Source organism: Acanthisitta chloris, unplaced genomic scaffold (genome assembly GCF_000695815.1).
Source record: "Acanthisitta chloris isolate BGI_N310 unplaced genomic scaffold, ASM69581v1 scaffold13848, whole genome shotgun sequence".
Lineage (NCBI taxonomy): Eukaryota > Metazoa > Chordata > Aves > Passeriformes > Acanthisittidae > Acanthisitta > Acanthisitta chloris.
Genome location: NW_008688833.1, coordinates 31056 through 45055, shown reverse-complemented (window position 1 = coordinate 45055; position 14000 = coordinate 31056). Strand labels below are relative to the sequence as shown.

Genomic DNA, 14000 nt, shown 5'->3' with positions numbered 1-14000 from the left:
CAGCTTCCTCAGCCTGTCCTCACAGGGGAGATGCTCCAGTGCTCTGATCAGCTTTGTGGCCTCCTCTGGACTTGCTCCAACAGTTCCTTGTCCTCCTTATGTTGGGGACACCAGAACTGTGTGCAGCACTCCAGGTGGGGTCTCACAAGAGCAGAGTAGAGGGGGAGAATCACCTCCCTCAACCTGCTGGAGGTGAGAGAAGTGCTCATAGTACTAGCGTTTTAAACTCTTATTGTCTTTACTTACCAAGTCTGAAAATGAGTAAGATATTTTAGAATGTAAGTTCAGGCTTTGAACATACATGTTTGCTGGTACTGTGGACTTTCTAAAATTCTCCAATCCCTGGCCACTGTTTACAGTAAAATTATCGCCCATAATCCATTTTTTTTAAACAAATTTGAATGTTGCTTCCTTTAATGCTTGAAAAGACAGTCTCAATGAAAGTGAGCAGTAGAAAGTCGACAACTCTGGCAATACATTGTGCTTAATTGCAGCTGTGCCAGCTATTTCACCACTGGTCATTAAGCAGAAGCACTCAGCTAACATGTTCTTCAATCTTGATAGTGTTCCCACTCTGTGGTTGTTGTCCCTGACCCTTGACTCCCATGATTCCAGCTCCCCCACGTTCTTGCAATAGAACAGAAGAAAGCTTCAGTCTGTCAAAAACTGAAAAAGCATAGCATCAAAATAAATAGTGTAGACCTCTGCTGTTAGTTGTGTTCAATTTTGGTAGCAGGTAAAAATTTAATAGTATTTAAACAACATGAATGATCATTTAATATTTGAAGAATAAAATAATTAATTTAACTTGGATTAGTTAATGGCTCCTGAGTGAACAGTGTACTAAGGCAGATTTACAGAGCTCTGAGGTGTTTATACATTCCTGTGCATAAGGGCAGTTTTCATCCACATAATCACCATTTTTTCCTCCACATTAATTACTGATTATGAACATAACACAACCCTTGTTCCACATAATCACCATTTTTTCCTCCACGTTAATTACTGGTTATGAACATAACACAACCCTTGCGTCTACCTCTCGTTATGTGCCACACAAATATGGTAAGTACCACTGTCACATAATAACTTATGATGGAAAATATATCAGTGCTGCAGTAGTTTCAATTGCTGTGTGTTTTTCTTCATCCTATGTAGTACCAAACTCTTCTGGAATTCTTGGATGCAGATACTGCTGCAATACCAGCACTGCTGGTACAAACTCTTCTGGAATTCTTGGATGCAGGTACTGCTGCAATACCAGCACTGCTTGTCCATACCAAGGTCACAGTACTACCTAATTCTTTTATGCTTGTTTGTTTTTCCCTCACCGAGTAAGTAGTACCACTAGCAGGCAGAACCTACAACCCACTAAGGTCCCACCAACCCTTAGGTACAAAACATTTAGTAATCCAGTGATACTTCTGATGGCATGATGATGCTTCCTCTGTATCATGAAAGATTCTCTTTCTGAGGTTCAACACTAATTATAGTACCCATGAAGTCTAATATAAAAGCATATCTCTTTTAAGGATGGTCATCTAACTTCCTTTCAGGGTCAAGAAGTAAATGAAACTAAGTGACTTTTAAGTCTCTATTTAAAAGTATTAGTGGTGTCACTTAAATTGTATTACAACTTTCGATGATAGCAGTGAAATGGCTGATGCAAGAGTGAGCCAGAATCTTTAGAGTAATTTGAATTAACCTGTAATGTGATGGAGCATGATTTGGGTTTGTCCTTGAGAGTGTGGGTTTATGTACAAGTCACCTTTCCCCAGGTCTACAGACTAAACAATGTTCTGATTATCTATATTCTCTTATTAAGCCAAAGCATCTGTTGAGCTTGTCTGAACCTTTTTTAGATGCCTGTGGTATTAGTCTTTTGACTTCTCTAGCTCTACTACCTGCTCTGCCTGGAATGACTGAATCCTGCTGTTCTTCATGTATCTTGAATTTGTAGATACACTGTTTTGGCAAGTGGTTTCAAGTATTTCTGAAGGTTTTTGTGCTAAATACTATGGTGGACTGTGGTATGAGCCTTGAAAGATTCTTAGTCTGGGTGAGGGAGAAGAAAGATGAGAAGTTAAAAGTTTTGAGAAAGAATATCCTGAGAATAAGCATTTTCTCTCAAATGTAGAACTGGCTTTGATCAAAACCTGCTGCTAAGAATTTATTGGCTACTTAGGAGCATATGCCAGAACAAACAATAGATGTGTTCCCAAGACATTTTTATATTTTTTTTATATTCTCATGTGGTGAATCAAGATACATATTTTATGTCCTCACTAGAAAGGTAATATGTCAAGCTAGAATTTGGTGGGATTTTATTATCCTACCCAAACAGAATTTTGATTAGAGTTTGCTATTGCAGTAGTGTTAAAGACTTTTAATACATTAAAAAAAACCCCTTTGTGTGTGGGTAAATGGTTCTTAGCTTTTTTAAACCTGTCTCTAAGGCACTGATAACACCTGGAGGTTTTTTTTAATAATGCTTCCAGTTCCTGCTCCTTACAACCTCTTCTGTTTGATTGGATTAAAAAGATAACACATTTTGGTGAGTAACCATGAGATATCTATTAGAATAATAAATGAATCTTCTCTTGTCACACTGGATTTCAAAATCTACTTATTTAAATCTGATCTTTTGGTACAATAGGAATTGTATTTCCAGCATTTTCATTGAGTGTGTTTTCAAGCAACTCTCACACAATAAATTCTTCTGGCTTCATTCCTGTTAGCTGATAGTCAGGATTTTGCTGACTCTCACCCCTTTACTGGTGTAGAAGGATTCCTGAGCATTTAGAGAAAAACATTTTTGAAGAATGTCTTTGCAGTGATGAATCATAGGAAGAAAACGGATGGAGGTGTCTTGTTTTTTGCTGGTCAAAATATTGCAAACTGCTCAGGTTCACAAAGTGCTGATATTTCTTCCCTACTCATAGAAGAATATTTCAAAAGCCACGTAACAGTAGCAGAGAAATGGTGCCTAGGTGTGCACCATGACTGATACTGCTTAAGCCTCTGTGTTTCCTGATATCCTCATCTTCCTTGTTTATGCTGTTTGAAATGTTACTTGTTGTCCTGCAGAGCCTTCTGGTTTCATAAATATCTCATGGCTATAGTAATAAATTCTGTACTTGCTCAATATTCTGTATCTAATTTGAGCAAGAAATTAGAACTTTGTAAGTTCTTAATAGCATATTATTAGATATAAGGAAGAGGGTTTTTTTATTATGAAGGTGGTGAAACACTGACAGAGATTTGATTATCCTCCTTTTGATTGTATGTAGTTAAAATCTGATACAGAGCACTTGAGTTGAAATGGCTGAGCTGCCAAAACGAACCACTTGAGTATTTAGTTATCTTTAACAACCTTATCAAATATTCTATGGGAAGTGCAATACGATTTCCATTTTAACACACCCAGTGTACTTTTGTACTTGAAGTTTTTCTTTTGCACCTGCATATATATAGAACGACTAAAACTGTTTGGGGGATAAGTTGTTTTGTCACTTGCATGGTTTTGCCCAATTTGTTTTTGAAAATGTATAGTATTTTGTAGATACTATATACTTTAAACTTCTTTTATTCATCAAAATTGCTTGTGACAATCACCATTAAAAAAAAAGCCTGAAAGAGGCTTCCAGAATTTTTCTCTGGTGAATGTTGGTTTAGGTTTTGGTGTTGAGTTTTTTGAGGCTTTTGGTTTGGTTTTCATATTTAGCAAATTGCACAATAATTTTCTGTGTATGTATGTCAGCCTGTTACTTTGGTCTGTTGTTTCTGTAGCAAGGTTTCCAAAGTCTTCGGATCAATCTGTATCTCTATCAGTATTCAAATGTGTGTGAAGCCATAAAAAAGGGCTGACACTTGCTCTTGTAAGTTTAGTATGCTGTAGTCAAGGTCTTGAAACATAGTACTGAGTGGTTATCTTTGAAAGAGTCCACAGCCTGAGCAACCAGACTCAGCTGATGTCATGCTGGGCATTGCAGTATTTCCCATGTAACTTATATAAAATTTATATCCGTTTTTCTCTTGTCAGTTGTAACTACACTGTTAAGGTGTCTCCAGCACTGCTGTATGCACAGCACGTTGGATTTTTTTGCACTGGATGAGTGAGTGTGTCCGTGAGGTTTCTTTCCCATGTGGCAAGGCTGGGGTAGAAGAAGGAGGTTTCTGTTTTTATAGTTGTCTCTCTTTTCCCTTGGCTCCGTGGGGTCTGAAGTCCATATGTGCATGAGAGCTAAGTAATGATGGCCTAGGAGATGACTGGTGCAGTTTTCAAGGGTAGTGATTCCTAGGCATCCAAGGAAAGAGAGAAACAACCTGATTGCTTGATCTAGAAAAATATTGGGGGGAAAAAAAACACTAAATGATTCAAATGTATGTCAGGGTACTGCAGAGAGGAAGGGAATAATCAGCTATCTCTGTGTGCTGGGAGAAGGACAGGACATAAATTACTAAAGCAGAGGCACAACTTTAGGAAGACAGTTGGGGATTCGTTTTGATCACAAGGGTAGTTAACTGCAGAAATGGATTCTCTGAGGAGGTTATTGCTTCTCTGGCAGGTTTTCAGGACAGCTCATGTTCTCTGCCACATTCCCTTTGCCAATAATCTCTGTATCGCAGGGTGGATGATTTCTGGTAAACTTCCTTGCCTGTGCAGCCAGCCAAAGTGGCACTTACCTGATCCACGTAGCATGTCACAGCAGTCATGGGACCACATTTCCTGAGGCCCCTAAGTGCCATAGCTTTTCATAGCTAGGCTTTCATAGCAGATGGAAAAGCCCTTGGTTTGATTTTTTTATTATGATTTATCTCTCAGTGAGTGGATTGTGGTGTTGATTCTGCTTGCAAACTATTTCAATTTTGATATCATTTAAAGTTACTTTACATCACTGTAACTGGTAAGACCAGTATAATAGGGCATAACTATAGTAAACCACAGTCTCCACTAACTGTTCAGTTTGTCAGCACATTTATTGTCTGTGCAGAGAAGCAGATAAAAATGTTGCATAGGAGACTTGTCCTCTATCTAAAAAGTGGGTTTTGTACCATAGAAAGCTTTGTTCAATTTTAAAAAAAAGTGATTAGGAAGCTGAAGTTATTTTTTTCTGTATTTAGCAAAATCACAGCACCTTCTGGTCTCATGGGCACTGCAAACTCTGCATGGCTGTAATAAAACATTTGGCACCAAAAAAAAGCAAATACTCCATGGAAGGAGTATCCAAGAAGTATCCAATATCCAAGGAAGAACATTCCAGCATCTTCTTTAAAGTTTTCATATACCTATCAAGGTATTCAGTTTGAACTCTGAGCTATAATATCCATAGTGTATTCTTGGGGGAATATAGTTGTTTCCAGAAGTGACTTGTCTATAGTGTTAAGCTCTTTTCAGTTATGGTAGAGATGAGCATGTGTGTGATTGTTTGCTACTGTAGGTAAGATAAAAACCTTCTCTTTCCTGCTTCCTCTTAGAAAGGAGATGTAGAGAGATTTGAAAGGTGAGCAAGGGTCAGAGCACAATCTGCCTGGGATATGGTGGCATCAAGAGTAATAACAACTGATCCTGGGAGTAACAGGACAATTCAGCTCACCTACTTCGATCCAACACTGTAGGATGCAGTGAGAGAGAATGCTTCTGAGAGTGGATGTCCAATCCACATAGATGGGGCATGCCACTTGCCCAGGAAGTCTGCTAGAGGTCATGCATAATAAATAGGTTGTTATGGCAAAAAGGAGCCCAGTTTCTAGACCCTGGCAACGCTGTTCAAGTTCCTTAGAACACAATCATAGGTCCATGGTAAATAAGAAATAGGACCAGAAGGGCCAGAAACCGCAGGATCAGCCTCTCAGCTGACAATCAAAACCATCAAGGGCTCAGCTTCTAGGGGAGACATGAAGAATGCTGTTCTTCTTTATACCTTGTGTCCACAGGTGCAGGAGGTATGGATGCATGGAGTTGATCCTCTTAGGCTGATCCATGCCTACAGCCTCATTTTCTGCTGAGTGTTACAGTCACTGGGCTGCAAAAAGCCAGCGATGCTCTCATCATTTAGATGGAGTCATTATCTTTAGCAGATCTAACCACTGGTTTCCCTCAGAAGTTTAAATGGAGTTTAAGTGTGTGTCTGCCTAAATCTGGTCCCAACAGAGCTCGCAATGCCCTATGTCCTTGGAAAAAGCAGTGCGATGAGGCTATCAAAAAAGTGAGGTGCCTTGTAAAAGAACATGTCAAATGGCTAGAAAAGGTCTGGGAAGAAATGGAGAAGAGCTTTGCTTGGATGCATGTGAGCTGCTGGTGCATGAATTCCAACTCTGTTGAGCCAGAGACAAGTTCTTGTTTGTCTTTTTCTTGGAGTACATTTTCTGTCAGGTTCTACTAGGATGTTAAGATCAACTTGATTTCTTACAAGAATCTGCAAATTTTCCTTGTTTTTAAAATGACAGACTAATTGCAAATTTTGTTGTTCTTGCAGTCACTGAGTGTCTAGTCAGTTTTAATTTAAATGATGATTTGATTCCAGGTTAAGCTAATTTCACTCTGCACTCTAGGCATGTTGAATTTGAGGGTGTGTTTTGCACTGCTTGCTCAACTTTAGGATTTTTCCTCGCTAGCAATCACTTCAGATCAACATACACTGTTTTGGTACTTGGCCTTGGCCCCCTCTTCCCACCCCCAGTGCCCCTGGAGGTGTAGGCATTGTGGATCTCTGAACCCTAACCCTAATGGCAGGTTGGGGGTGAGGCTGAAGTTCCTAGCACCATGAGTGGCTTAGATGAGAAAGGTGTGGAGGCAGAGGTGTTGGTGTAGTGCTGTGCTTCCCTTGCCATTCCTCTGCCAATTCCAGTGTTCCTGAAGCTGTAGGCCTCATGGCTCCCTGAACCCTAACCCTAATGGCAGCTTTTGGGTGAGGCTGAGGCCCTCAGCACCATAGTGGTCCAGATCAGAAATGCGTTCAAGCAGAGATGTTTGTGCAGTGCTGTTCTTTGGCATGCCTTTTCCAATCCCCCTGTCCTTGTAGCCTTTATTGCTGTCTGAAGGCTGACCCTAACCGTAACTCTAACCCTAATTTAACCTTCAGGCTGAGACAGAAGTCCCCAGCTCCATGGATGTCCCAGATAAAAAGCTGTTGAGGCAGAGATGTTGCCACAGTGGTGTGCTTTCCTTGGCATGCCTCTTCCACCCCAATGTACCTGGAGGTGTAGGCTTTGTTGGACTCTGAACCCTCAGCCTAAGCCTAAGGGTAGCTAGGGGCTGAGGCAGAGGTTCCCAGTCCCATGGGTGGCCCAGATGAGAAAGCTGTGAAGGCAAGCAGTGTTGCTGCAGTGCCATGGACTCAAGGTCTGCCAGGGGAGGTTTAGGTTGGATATTAGGAAGAGATTTTTTACAGAGAGAGTGGTCAGGCACTGGAATGTGCTGCCCAGGGAGGTGGTGGATTCACCATCCCTGAAAGTTTTCAAGCTGAGACTGGATGTGGCACTTAGTGCCATGGTCCAGTAGCGACGATAGAGTTGGACTTGATGATCGTGGAGGTCTCTTCCAACCAGATTGATTCCATGATTCTATGATCTTCTATGATGCCTTTTGTCTCTACTTGATTCTTAGATACTTCCACATATGAAAGTTTTTCTTTCCCAAACCATCAGTGTTAAGAAAGACACTTCAGCAGAATGGGCAGTTTAATATGAAATTGAAGTTCTAGAGACTTGTGATGTCTTTGATTAAAAAACATATGTCCAAGCTTATGACTTACAGCCAAATTGAGCTCTTAGTGATCTTAATGTGAAGACAGTCTGCTTGTATAAGTCAAGGGAAGTGATTCATACAATTAAGTACAGAATTTTTATAGATTACTTACTGTAAAGATCTTTCCCATTTTTTCTTTTTATAAAAATACTAATTTCTACTTCCTTTTCAGTATGAAGAATAGTTCTGACCTAACAATTCCCTTCTGTTTTTAAAACATGCTGAATGAAAAGCCTAAGTCTGAACTTCACCGTATTCTTTACCATATACCATATTTTATTTCTCATGAAATATCAATACAAAGATCCTAGTCTGTTAACAAATCTATCTTCTCTTTCAGGCCTTTATTTGCTATCATTTCCATCAGTCTTGTGATTCCATGAAGCCATTCAGGTTACACTGCTGTATCTGTAGTAACAGCACGGCAATGAGTTTCAGAATTTTATCCAGGGAGAGCTGAGAGTCCCACAGCTGTGAGCTCCATGTAAGCCCAGCCTGAGCCACCCTGATTGAAATGCTCTACAGGCAGTATGTGCACAGGCTTTTCAATATAGTTTTAGGGAGACTTATTTGAATTGATCTGGTAGGATCAAGCAATAATTCACAGTAAAATTCCAGGTGATTATGGCATTGTTTGTGCTTAAGACAAGTTCTGCTGCCTTTTGGAGAATTGCTTTATGTGGATTGCAGCTTTAGAGTGGTGCTATTCAAACGTGTTTGAAGCTGGTTTCAGCCAAGCAAACTTGTAGTGTTCTTAAATGTGTGAAAACCCTGCAGTGTGCCCTCCTGTCCCTTTCTCCTCTGTGTTGCTGAAGCATTGTGGTCAGTAATATGGTTTAGTCTCTGGGATGTTGCTGTGTGCAAATTCAAGTTTGAATTCCCCTACTGTGTATTTCCACTGGCATTGAGTGGTAATTTTTTAAATGGCAGATTTCTCTTAATATTTTAAGATGATAATCTTAAATTGGCAAGTGTTTTAAAAAGCTCCATTGGCTTTTGTTAGGTCTGTTGTTTGGGATTAAAACTTTTAGAATTCTCCAAGTGAGGAGAATATAAACCATTTAACTTTGTTTCCAGAATTTATTGATTTCCATGTCAGAAAAGGTCAATTTTTGTGTATGTTTCATAAGCAGATCAATTACTCATTATGTTAAAACCAGGAAAGGACCTATAAATAGCTTTCCAGACACCTTCAGTCAATTGCAAACCTCTTCAGTAACAAATGTAAACATTTGCAGTGAAAATGTTGCTCTTTGTCACAGGTAGGGATGGGTTTTTTCATTCCCCATAACAAGTGGTAGTTCTGTTTTCATGATTCTTAACTTCATGAAGAAAATTACTTTATGCTTCCATGTTAGTGCTATCTCCACTGTTTTAGGAAAAACACAATGACAATTCCCTGGAAGCAATGGTAGGTGAGGATGTGTTCCTCTTACAAAGCTTTGCTACATCTGAGAATAGACAAGTCAGAACATTCCCCTGAACGCAGTGTACATTTTTTTTAATTCTGTGCTAAAGTAAGGAAATTCTGGCTTTACTTCCACTAGCCAAAAGGAAGTTAAAAGAAGAAAAAATCTCTGCAATCTCTGCTCTGTACAGGTGACAGCTGAAACACATGGAATAATTTACTCACACTATCTTTTAAATTCCCAGAAAAACTCCAAACCCTAAATTAAACCTTCTCCTGGACACCAGTGCACTGCAGTGGGATGCTCTGTCACGCAAGGGAAGAGCTAGAACAACAACTGCCCAGGGCTGCTTTCAAGTAAATGTCATGATGACAGTTGTCCTTTTACAATGCCTGTGGTTTCGTGCCAGTAGGTTAATTTCCAGACAGGCAATGCTTCAGCATTTACACGGAATCAGTAGATTCTCACACAGTGAGTGTCACTATACTGCTTGCACCTGGGTGAACAAAGGTAAGACTCAAAAGCACTGGCTTCATTTGTATCCCAGCATGTCAGTGTAAGTGTCCTGTGTATTTTTGTCTGACAGTTGGGCAGCAAGTTAGACATTTTGCAGTTGCTTTCAAATCAGAAGACTTCTATTTGTATGCTGCTGCTCATAGCTCAAATTTAATAACAAGTCCAGTGTCACCAAGGAATTTAGTACCTGAGTTTTCATCTGCAACTCATTAACCCAAACCATTCATAGGATGGAGCTGAACAAAAACATTTTGAAGAAGCAGGACTACTGGTAGGAGAGTAGTGGTGTTTATTTTGTATGGTCTTAACCCATGGAATGAACCTTTTTGGAAGGCACTGACTGCAGGTAGTACTGCTTTTACTCAGAGCTGTTGGTTGTCTAACAGCCTGAATAGCGGCATCTCCCAAATTATAGTCACTCCTTAGCTCCCAGGGGACACTGGACCCCTCTGATGGTGCTTTCAGTTCCTCTGCTGCTAGCTGCAGAAACAGCCTGGAGACATACATAGGAAAAAAAGAAAAGCCAAGAAATCCAGGTCTGCAAGAGGAAGAGGGAAAAGGACACGGTGATCTGAGAGGGCTGTGTGGGAGCCATCGGATCCTGGGAGTTGGATATGTGCCTCTCAGAGAAAAGGGAATAGTGGGATTCCTTAAAGCAGGAAGCAACGTAGAGGTAGGAGCACATTTACGAGAAAGTGTCATGTAGCAGGTTGTTCTGCAGGGGAGGAGGAGATGGAAAGAGAACTGAAGAGCCTTTCACGAATGAATGTCCTGTCCTCTTGCTGAAGCGGAGTCCAAATAAACTTTGACCTAGGTTACAGGGAGTACCTGCAGAAAGATGTTGTAGCTGACATTCTTACTACACACATCATGCAGGACAAGAAAAGGAAAATAAAGAGAAAACCTGGAATATGTTGGTTCGGCTAAGGATTGCTACAGACTGGCAGGTCAACTTTGAGAAGACAGGATGTAATTTTAAGACACAGCAGTCATACTTGCAAACAGTACAGCAAGTTTTTAACAGTTCCCAAAGAAAGTGCTTTTGTGTTTCTCTAGGATACAATGGAGTGGTTTCCAGATAAAGAATTTGGGATAGAATCTCTTTGACAAAAGAGTTCCAGGGAACAAGCCCTACCTAAATTTTATGCCGAAATCTAGGAAGAGGAGAGATTTAGTGGCTACTTTGCAGGTAGCCACTAAAGTCACATAGCAATTGCAGCCTTTGCTGTTCAGAGATGTTTAATGACATCAAATTTTGACATATGTCTTGCTGGTCTTTAGAATTTCAGTTTGAGTAATGTATTTAACAGAAAATGGCACAGTATGTTCCCAAAAATGTCCCAAAGATTCTATCTGTTAGTGTCAGTTTTGCAGAGATGTATTAGTTAACTGTACTGCACAGGAGTGAGGAACATTTCTTGTTAATTTAGGGAGGGAGAAAGCTTGATGACACATGCAAATGGCACATCATATATTTTAAGTTCTGTGTATGTCGCCTACACTAACTGCATTTGTCCTTTCAACATCTTTCTTAGTTTGAGCACCACCATATTTAAATTTTAAGTGACTGTGATATTAATACACCTGTTAAAGAGAAAACGAATTACATAATGACTTTTTTTTAAAAATTAGGTGCCCTTTGGGAGAAAAAAAAAATATACATATATATATATGTGGAGCCCTGATGGTCTCTGCATCCTTTCTTTACCTGGCAGCTGACATTGTTTAGGAAGGTGCTGGGCCAACTAGTCCACTGCAGTAGAAGTACAAAGTGCTTGGGGTTATGGGAGACACTAATTCTCAAGGTATTAGAAGCTGTGTTTACAGATATACCAACAATCCCAGTTTTGTGCAGCTACATTTAGCAGTACTGAGACAGAACAAGAGAGCTACAGTGCTTGGATGAAGGGGAAAACAGAGTGAGGGTAGTGCTTGGAAGTTCAAGTAGGCATTAGTTTCTCTTCCATGAGGTTGGGACTGAAGTGCAGGGACAGCTATCCTGTGAAGCTCCAGTTCAACAAGTTATGGATGCCCTCAAAGAACAGAAGATGGCTCAGGTATGGAGGATTAGCAGGAGAATCTGCCCCCATCCCAGTAACATTTGATAAGGCTCCAGTAGTGCTTTGCTATGGGTCTCTCCAGTCTTTCCCAGGCAGTTGTGGTGAAAAAAAGTTTGCACTGAGCCATCTGGGTAAGGGAATACAATTCTGCAACAAAACAGCTGCTCTGGTGGAGAGCAGGAACCATATATACAATATGAGGCTTATCCTGGTTTTAAGTTGGAGTACGTGAGAAAGTAATTTTCTAATTTTATTCTTCAGCCATTGCAGAAAGTATTCTTCTTTTTAGGCACTTCTATTGACTCTCTTCTGAGCTACGCAAAGGATAAATTCCTACCAGATACAGATCACTTCATAATGACAGGTTCAGAAGCAAGCTCTTTGTCTCAGGTCCAGTAGCTTCAATTATTTCTCCCTCTCCAGACCCTCCTGGCCAGTTGTTATTGTTGCAGAAGAGCATGTGGGGTTTCCAGTCATCTAACCCTGTATATGACTACAGGTTGTTAAACAGCAGCTCTGGAACAAATTGTTTTGCAAAGACTGTGCTAGCAGCCAGCCCTACTCCTGTCTTCCCTCTGGCTCCTTTACTCTTCAGAAACCTTTTAGCCTCAGTGTGCTTTATAGCCTCCAATGTGTTGCCACTGACAGCTCCTGCTAATGCCAGGAGCTCCCTGGAACAGCTTGGTGCTTCCTGCTTGGCACTGGGCAAAGCAAAGCCCAGATCCTTAGCCTTACAGCAGTTAGACCCTGTTCATTGTTACCTCTAGCTAAAAAGCTCAGAGTCTGTGTACCTATGTACTTGCAGTGAGGACAATACAGCTCTGTCTCCAGCTGGCTCTCAATTTTGCCTGCAAAAGCTAAGGCAAAAAGATGAATCAGCCAGTGCCAACTCAGTATACAGTTGTTGCCAAGGGCACTGAGCAGGTTTCTCACTTCACTCCCTGGGAAGCCAGAGTTATTTGTACCCTGAGGCATTTTGGATACTGGGCTCAGTTTAGTAATGGGTGTGTTTTCCCCAAGAGCAGTTATTAATAGCTTGACAATAAATGATGGCTGTGAACACAGTGCTAGAATGTCCTAGTGATGGCAATGAGCACAGCAAAGAACATGTGCTCTGAAGTTGGTAATGGCTTCTCCCTTCATGTCCTGCAGCAATAAGATACATGGATTAATTTAAAATGCATTGGTAACATATGGGTCTAAAATTATTTTGTGCTATTTAGAACAAGTCCTTTGAGCTAAGGCTGTTGTAAATTCTAATTAGTCTATGCTAATCTCCATAATAAGCATCTATTTCTAATGCAGATCTAACTGATGAGGTCTGACAGTATTTTCCACACTTATTTATACACTGGCAGCAATCTGGTATCATGCTAGTGTCAGAATGTTTGCTCAGGTTACGAAAACTCTGTATTTTCTGTACTCTACAGGGAGTATGTATTTGCTGCAGGCTTGTGCCTGTTCTCAGACTACCAATTTATGATTGTTTGCTTGTATTTCTTTGTGCAGAAAATAGGGAAAACTCCTTCAGCCGTTCCAGAAGCTCCAGCGTGTCCAGTATCGACAGGGACTCAAAGGAGGCAATTACAGCTTTATACTTTATGGAGTCCTTTGCCCGAAAGAATGACTCTGCTGTCTCCCCTTGTCTCTGGGTTGGAACAGGCCTTGGTATGGTCTTAATCCTCTCCCTTAATTTGCCTGCTAGTGACGACTTGCGGCAGTCAGAGCCAGTCATGGTGTCACCAAGTGGTAAGAGTGCAGCTCATTTCCTGTTTTTTTTAATCTGTCTTGGTACAGCTGGGGGTATAACTTGCTGGGTTTTTTATCTGTCTTGGTACAGCTGGGGGTATAACTGCCTGATTTTGTACAGCCTCTTGGGCAGAAATTTCTCAATACGTGTATCACGCGATGGTCACTCACTACATGGAGGGCACAGAGGTAAAGATGCCCATGAGGGACCTGAAGTTTCATGCACTGAGGCACTTTGGCTATATTAGTTCTGAAGATTATCTTGTGTCACAGGTTTCTTATGAGGACACAGTTCCTTTGTATTGTGAAATTACAGTCCCGTGTACAGTCGTGTCTGGGATGCTGCGAACAGTTTGGTTGTCTTACTATCAGAAATCTGCAGAGAAGCCGAGGGGAGTTCAGGGAAGGAAACAAAAATGTTGGCAGGTTGCTGTACCGGGAGAGATCTTTGGCTGAGTGAGTGACAGATGGTGTAGTAGAGAGAACAGAGGGCTGAGAGAGGTTAGGTCTGAGGAG

The 14000-nt window shown here is 40.8% G+C and overlaps 1 protein-coding gene across 1 annotated transcript in view; it reads left to right on the top strand.

Annotated features, from left to right (window-relative positions):
- Positions 1-14000, top strand: part of STXBP5L (syntaxin binding protein 5-like) — a gene marked incomplete at its 5' end in the record, with an annotated part of 122650 nt that overhangs the window by 102660 nt on the left and 5990 nt on the right. Inside the window, one exon of the mRNA XM_009081193.1 lies at positions 13245-13484. Within this exon, the coding sequence (XP_009079441.1) occupies positions 13245-13484 (240 nt within the window). The remainder of the gene's footprint in view (positions 1-13244; positions 13485-14000) is intronic.